This window comes from Anopheles funestus, chromosome 3RL, assembly GCF_943734845.2.
Source record: "Anopheles funestus chromosome 3RL, idAnoFuneDA-416_04, whole genome shotgun sequence".
In the NCBI taxonomy this organism is placed as follows: domain Eukaryota; kingdom Metazoa; phylum Arthropoda; class Insecta; order Diptera; family Culicidae; genus Anopheles; species Anopheles funestus.
This window is the reverse complement of record NC_064599.1, coordinates 54,862,323-54,870,027: the sequence shown is the minus strand read 5'-3', so window position 1 is coordinate 54,870,027 and position 7,705 is coordinate 54,862,323. Positions and strand designations below refer to the sequence as shown.

The 7,705-nt window shown below is 45.1% G+C and overlaps 1 protein-coding gene across 12 annotated transcripts in view; it reads right to left on the bottom strand.

The window, feature by feature from the left end:
- Positions 1-17: 17 nt before the first annotated feature.
- Positions 18-7,705, bottom strand: part of LOC125767959 (mucin-5AC) — a 35,005-nt gene continuing 27,317 nt past the window's right edge. For 7 of the 12 annotated variants that reach the window (XM_049435007.1, XM_049435010.1, XM_049435013.1 and 4 more), the window contains exons 3-5: positions 5,032-6,622; positions 3,713-4,009; positions 838-3,639 (exon numbers count right to left, since the gene is read on the bottom strand). In XM_049435007.1, coding sequence (XP_049290964.1) covers positions 2,771-3,639; positions 3,713-4,009; positions 5,032-6,592 — 2,727 coding nt within the window. In that variant the 5' untranslated portion in view covers positions 6,593-6,622 and the 3' untranslated portion in view covers positions 838-2,770. Of the gene's footprint in view, positions 549-837; positions 3,640-3,712; positions 4,010-5,031; positions 6,623-6,922; positions 7,032-7,705 lie in introns of those variants that run through there. The other 5 variants (XM_049435017.1, XM_049435018.1, XM_049435015.1 and 2 more) reach the window with 5 other exon arrangements.

Here is a 7,705-nt window from a genome sequence, read left to right as displayed (position 1 = left end):
GCATTCCTTCATAAAACTTAAACTTCCATTTTTTTATTCTGCTTGCCATGCAAATTCCGTCTGCGACATTAATTTTGAGCATGTTATTGCTCTCAATAAGTACTAACTTTAATTAACACGATGCACTGTGTACATTTTCACATACGGCTGCACCACGCACGGGTGCTTTTGCTGCTTGCAGTACCTACACTTCCGAGTTTCGAAATTCAGTCTGACGTGCCGGCAACGATGACTAGATTCCCATATGGTTTGCAATATGGGATACTTTGTGTATCATTTTTGGCATCTATTATTGTTGTGTAAGTTTGTGTGTGTGTGTGCGTTGGTTTATCTGTCTATTTCTCTCCATTTCCGGTAACGTGGCGATCGGTGGATCCAGAAGCCTTGCTGACGGTAACTACGATACGATCCACGAATGAATAATCTCTGAAAGCAAGGGAACAATGTTAGTGAACTAATGGCTGCCGGTGAATAGCATGCCGGTGATTGTAACCTACTATTCTGTCCCGGCGACAGATAAATCAATATATCCTGACCCGATGCAACTACTGAAACGAAAAAAAAATGTGGAAAAATAAACGCGAATGATTATTAAAATAATTTACTAGCGGAACGGATCCACACGTTTAAAGGAAATGAGTTGTGACAGTGATGAGAAGCAGCTCGAGAACATCTGATTAAGGAACGAATATCAAAACATCAACCAACTAATGCTATTAAAAGGGTAACTGTAACGAAATTTCATTAGTAGTCACACACAAGTTATCGAACCACTCAAAGCGCCATATTAGCATCATATTCGGACCTTTAATATCGGAAAAAAATACTATAAACATACTTGCAATTATGCAATGCTTTTCTATTTTACCTCAATATAAATTATAGTCATACATAATTATAGAGGTGGCGTCCTTACAAGCTAACGAAAGCAAATATCTAGGAATGGTTTATGTTTAACTGTTTTTATGTACCTTTTTTCACAACTGGTAAGTAAACATGCAAAGCAAATCAAAATCAATTGCCCTTGTTTTCTCATTGTATTTTAACCGCTTCATACATCACTGACTACGGCCTAGGTGATGCAGGATGTTTTCCTTTGGCAGAGAAAAATGACACTAAAGCAAACCAACATCAAACCGTTGACAAACCGGCCATTCAAGTACGGCACACAATTTGGCCGGTAAACAAAAGTTCGAAACTTCTAAGGCGATGCCGGCACAAGGTGTAAGAAATCGGTATCACACTTTGCACATTTGATGTGCAGCAGCAACAGCAGCATCAAAGCGCCAGACACCGCACGATACAAATGCATTCGATGCACACAACAACGCAGCGGCGTCTGTGGCGGAACAACGCATTGCGTAGGGTATGGGCAAAAAACGATCGGTATGCTTAATGAAACGCGCGAAGCGCACAAATCACGCGTCACAGACCGTCGCCTGTCACCTTCGATGCTTTCGTTTTGCTACCATTCGTAAGATACGTGCGCTTGTACGCGACTCCGGCCGCTGATCCAAGCGGTGATAATCTATTTTTAATCGTAACGCGCCGTGATAACGCACCTTTTGCGACAAAAATGCTCATCATTTGCGTGCTAAAGAATCGCGGTCGGTGTGTTTCTCCTTTACGTCGTTTGATGATATACAGCCATGTTTCAGTACCGCAACGGCACGCAACGACATACCGGCAACGTAACAACTCCATCAACGTCGGCTGATCTGGTTATACGATCGATTATTATTATACGATAAACTGTGGGTATAGTTAACATAAGTTATTGATAAAGTTATGCTGTAGCTTGCGTAGTAATATAACTATGTAAAATAGTTATTTATTTTTATATAATGGTTCTTCTACTGTTCTTTTATTTTCTCTCTCTAACTCACTCACTCACCTACTAAACTAAACACTATCCTACTCGTTGCTCCCTGAAAAGCAGCTGGCTTGTTTGTGAGGTATGTGAAACAGCACAATGCACACCTAACCCTGTACAATTTAATTTTATTATAATACGACGAATAACTAGCCATACTATCTCGCCTGTTCAGGTATCGATTATTTAATTTATCACAAAAACAACTAATGCTTGCGCATTAGCCATCTTAGTAAAGATTTAAATTATAAGAAGCACTAAAATACAGTCTTACAGACTTAAATTTGAAGCATGTGGTGAAAAGCCGGGAACCGGTCGCAGACTTTAACGATCAAATGCAAATAACGTTAAGGAAAGCCAAGGAAAATGGCAAACCAAACACTACCGGAAGTGTTGAACGTCTCAAAACAGAAGAAATTGCAAAGTAGATTGAAATATTGAACACTTGAACATGAAAGATACAAAAGTATCGATGTGAGGAAAACAGACAAAATCAAGAACGAAGTTAATCAAAGAAATAATTAACAGAAAGGTGCCTTCGGGCCATTTTGCAAACATTCATTTGCATACGGGGCGGAAGGTATTAAAAAATCAGTTAAACGCAGCTACGCAAACAAACACACACACACACACTCATGCAATTCACACGCAATAACACACATGACAAAGACACACCCTACCGTGGCCAAAGAAAAATGTCACGCACTATTCGGCGATGCATGCAAAAGGCTACTATTCTGCGGTCTTTTCTTATGCTACGTGTTTCCTCTTGTAGGGAGGGTGAACGAGCAGCAATGTCCCAGCTCCACTTGTTCTGCACGCTGTCTCGCTATTGAATGCTTGTTTTGTTTGTTAGTACGGCTGTGATTCGTCAGTGGCGATGGCTGTTGAGCAGTTTTAGCATTCGATGGATGATTTCTGATACTGGGCATTTTGCAACGGTGGCGGATTGGATTGCTGGGTTTGTTGCTGCATGGATTGCGTTTGTTGCTGCTGCTGTGGCTGCTGCTGATTCGCTAGCGGTTGTTGCTGACCGTGGGAGGAAATGGTTTGCAACGGCATCACCGTGGAGGTGTGTCCCGTCAACGAAGCAAACGACGGTGGAGGCATATCCGCAATGCCCGGATACGGTGGCGCTGTTGATGGGCCTGCAACGGACGCACCGACGACGGCAGCCGCAGCAGCAGCAGCGGCAGCAGCTGCCGCGACGCCAGTATCGACCGATAGATGATGCTGGCGTCGTAGCAACGCACCGGCAGCATGGGGTCCTACTCCGCCACCATCGTTCATATCGCCCGCGACCATGAAGGCCGCACTATTGTTGTTGGTCGGTGCAGCAGTAGCCGCCGTTCTACTACCGGATGCTTTCGGCAGCGAGCAGACTTCGCACGCGGGCATTAGTTCGTGGTTTTGGAATGTACAGAGACTGCAGGTCCAGGGTTGATTGGGCCCTGTGGCGGATGGTTGCAGGCGACTCGCAGCCATCGGATCACCGACACCTCCACCTCCATTCGACACAAACGACGATGAGGTTGAGCAGGGCGAGGACGAAGATGATGATAGTGTCGGTACTGGCGACGTGCCACCCAGTCCAGCTAGAGACGGAGCAAGGAGCGGTGTGTTTGGAGTAATGCTTCCAGAACTGCCACGAGAAGGTGATTGGGTCGGAGCCCTGGGTGGAGGTGGCCGGGGTGGTCGTGGAGGACGATTCACAACGGTTCCACCAGTTCCGGATACCATGCTTGGCGGAAGCATCAATGGTGAGCCTTAAAGAAAAAAAGAGATTCATATTAACAAGGTACTTCAACTACAATTTAGTAATTTAGCGAGGTTTCTTACCACCTTCAACACTCAGCGCACTCAGCCCATCCGTTATCGATGAACCAATGGCTGTTGCGGCAGCTGCAGCCTGCACCCGTGCTTCTTCGTCGTCGCACGAATCCACCTCTTTCTGCAATTGCTCTACTTCAGCCGCCAGCACAAGGACCTCACGATCAAGCAGTTCCGCATCGATAAATCGCAACGGTTGCTGCAAAACGAAGATCTCACGACAGATCGATTCGAACTGTGTCCGCTTCCGTTCAACCTCCAAGCTAAGGCGCTGCTTTTGCTCCAGCTGCTGCGACACGGCCATCTCTGCAAAAGACACCCGTGTGTGAGAAACAAAACTCGAAGAATGCGATAGGAGGGAGCTAAAATGTCGGTACGGAGTAACTAAGCTGGGAATCGTTAATAAATCTTGCACGACGACCGTTTTGTGCTTATCAACCTTATGCCAGTACGATCGCCTACGCCCCAAGAAACTGGAGGGGCTGGATTATTTTCCTTTTCTTATTCAGTTCCTGTAATTGTTTTGCGCAATCCTGCCGTACGCGGAAACATAATCTTGTGTGCAATACTCAGTAACTCGCAAAAACATTCCAAGCTTATCAGCGTTATTAATAAAAGTGTATTATGTGCGTTTTTCATTCGATTGAATAAAAGGTACCCTCTGCTAAGGTTATATGATTTGCTACGATTCTTAAAAACTGATAACGATGCTCTGTAATATGACGAAATATTACAATTGATACTATCACAGATAGAAGAGTGTTAGTATAGTCACTAAACATATTCAACAACCAATAACAACAAGCAACTCTAATCAAATATTATCTATTTTATACAATGTAATTAGCTACAACTTTACTTTCACTTTCTATTCTTCACTTTCTACGTATAAAATTATCGAGTTCAAGTGGCAACGTTGAAACCATTTATTGATACTTGTTCAAGTTGAACTGGAATATGAAGTAGAAATTATGAAATCCTTCTCAAGCACATTTTTCAAGATCTTTCGTGATAAATTTGGCGTTGTACAAAGCTTTACGACGAGACGGATATGTTACGAACGAGCTACTTTAGTACGCAATCAATTTCATTTTAAACATCGATCGAAAACATGGGAAATTTTCACGTTAACTTCAACACAATTTAGCTCAACTTGACAACGATTCATGATTGTCCATGAAAAAGGCCTTTCCATTTGAACCTAGCTCTGAGACCCTGTACACATCGAAACAAAACTTTCGAAACCAATAGAACATCCATTACTCCGAACCGAGTGCATCGGAATGCCTAGAATATGTAACCATTATTCTTCGAAACACCAATATTACCTGCGACAACGAAGTTCTGGTAGCGTATTTCCTTCGTCAGTCCATCGTTCTCTAGCTGACCGTCGGCAAACAACGGTTGCCCATTAATCCCCCGATTGGGCACCATCTGATGGGCCGCCAGGTGGGGCAATGGCGATGAAGATGACAACGGTGGTGGGAAACCTGAATACACGTACGGAGACCTGCTAGCAGCAGAAGGAGCCTGGTACCACCCGCTGTGACCTTCTGGCAAAGCAACAGCGCATGGTTCTCGTTCCTGGTAATGTGAGGTTGTCAACTCCTGCTGAGGTTCATAACCCGGTACCTGGGCACGCATCGCACGGAACGTACCGCACCCATCGCGAAACGTAACCTCCAACTTCGACTGGATGCCGGACTGGGCGTTAAAGTTTTTGGCGGTATACTTAAGTGGACTGGCATGGATGTGTATCGGTGTGCGTGGTCCACCGTCAGTCGGTTGTCGAAGGGTTAGATTAACCGAGGTAGAGCTACGGACACCGTTCCCATTTGTACCGGTTCCGACCCCACCAGATGATCCCGTCCGTGAAGATCCACCGGGTGTGCCAGCTGATGTAGTGGGGGGTACTCCCATAACCAGTTGATTTCCACCACTAAAGGTACTGCTGACTTGGGCCAGCTCGCGGGTATATGGCGGTTCCGGCTGAAGCGAGATCGTCGATGTGTGCCGTTGGCCAGCGATCAGTGGCCCACCGGCTTTGGGCGATACGGTAACATTCACCTGCACGTTCATCGTTTCGCCGAACTCAGCACTACCACTCGTCATTGTCGTGGCCGTGATGGAGGACGTCGCTAACGGTCCATTGCTCGGTGGACATGGTGGAGCGGTCCGATTCGGGCGCATCGGAGGTGCTGGTGGCGGTGTTGCCCCGAAGTATCCCATCCCGGTAGTCGCTGGACGCACGGCCAATGTGGTAGGCCGGTTTGCGCACGTTCGGCTCTCACCTATAAGTCTACTATCACTGTAGCCAATGTTGCTGGCCGTCGAAACGGCCTGCTGTTGCTGTTGTGTGCTAGGGCACGCAGTACCCTGCAATCTACTGCTATCGACGCTACTCTCGCGGCTACTATTGCTACTGCTATTGCTACTATAGCTGTTGCTTCCATCCGATCGATTACCGACAGGCTTCCGTTCACCACTGCGCCGTTTCAGGCTGCCACTGTGAATGGATTGCGACGGGTAGGTAGTTTGGCCGGGTGTACCGAGCACCGCCTCCTCCAGCTTGCCGATACACGCCGGCCGATCGTGACAATTCTGCGTCACGAGCTCCGACACAACCGTGTCTGGTACGGTTGGATACTTCTGTTTCATTTCGTGAAACAACTGCATAATGCTGATGTTCGAGCAGGCACACGGTGCCCGTTGCTTCAGGATATTAGTACTGTCGGCTGCGCTGGTACCGCTGCCACTTGTTGAAGTTGTCGCGCCGGAAGTGTTTGAGGTAAGCACCGGTGTTGGTGCTTCATCGTAATAGTGCTGTGTGTTGCTGCTTTGGGTCGTGCTGGGTATTGCTGGCGTTTGCTTGAAAGGATTAGTCGCCATACTCTGCCATCCTCGATGGGCTCATGAGGTCTAGAAGCATAGAATGAAAAACAGAAATATGAAGGAATTAGATTAATTTACGAAACGAAAGACAAGCATTGATCATAAAGTATTTGGGTCACTATTTCGTATCAGATTCTACGGAAGCTTCTATGTTTTATTATAGGTCACGCCCTTGCCATAGACAAGTAATAAACCTATTCCGAGCACAAAAAACATTCTTCTTTTTTTTATTTACTACGAATTGCTATCACCGAATAACAAATTATTTTCACCGAACCATAACCTAGTATACAGATTTGAACCATTTTTTAAATAGACTACACGCACCGTTGTTATACTTATTGCGTACGATTGCACATTCTGCTTCAAACTTTGCACAGCACTCAAACAACCAACAACCACCATTAATCAGGAATGTGCTCAAATGTCAGAGAAGCAAACGGCTATCCCACGATCCAGGGCATATGGCCATACATATCGCGATCCATACCTTTACCGATAAACTCGTATCATGTGCGCTGTCATGTGAATGCGCTATTGCGCTGGCACCGGACGCGGTAGCTAAATATTACCAAACGGACAAAAAAAATCATATGCTCACACCATTCTGATAAGCGATAAGACAAAGTCAACATGTGCCCGATACAAACGCGATCCCAGATTGCGACATCAAATTTACCCGGGTAGGGAGTAGCGTGTTTTTGTGTTCTTACTGTGCTGATTTAGTGGTATTTTTTTATTACAAAACAACGGAAGTGATGCAGTGATAAGCGTTGCGAACATTTAACAGCATTGCACGCAACATGATACTGCCATACTGACCAATATAACTTCACACATCCGTTGGAGATTGATGATGTTCAACACGGTTTTTCTATTCAGTTTAGGCTAGCCGCACACTTTTTCCTGCTCTGCCCACTTAATTCTTAGTAAACAGCATGTCTTTTTGCCTACCCGCGTCAAAAATCAATAATACAATAATACAGTAATACGAAACATTGTCACTGTTTTTGTGAATTTTTATGTATCTATCATTTGGAAAAAAAAATATATAAAATGATCAAAAGTATCGAAATGTAAATCTATGAGATAACAAAACGACTCAAAAGG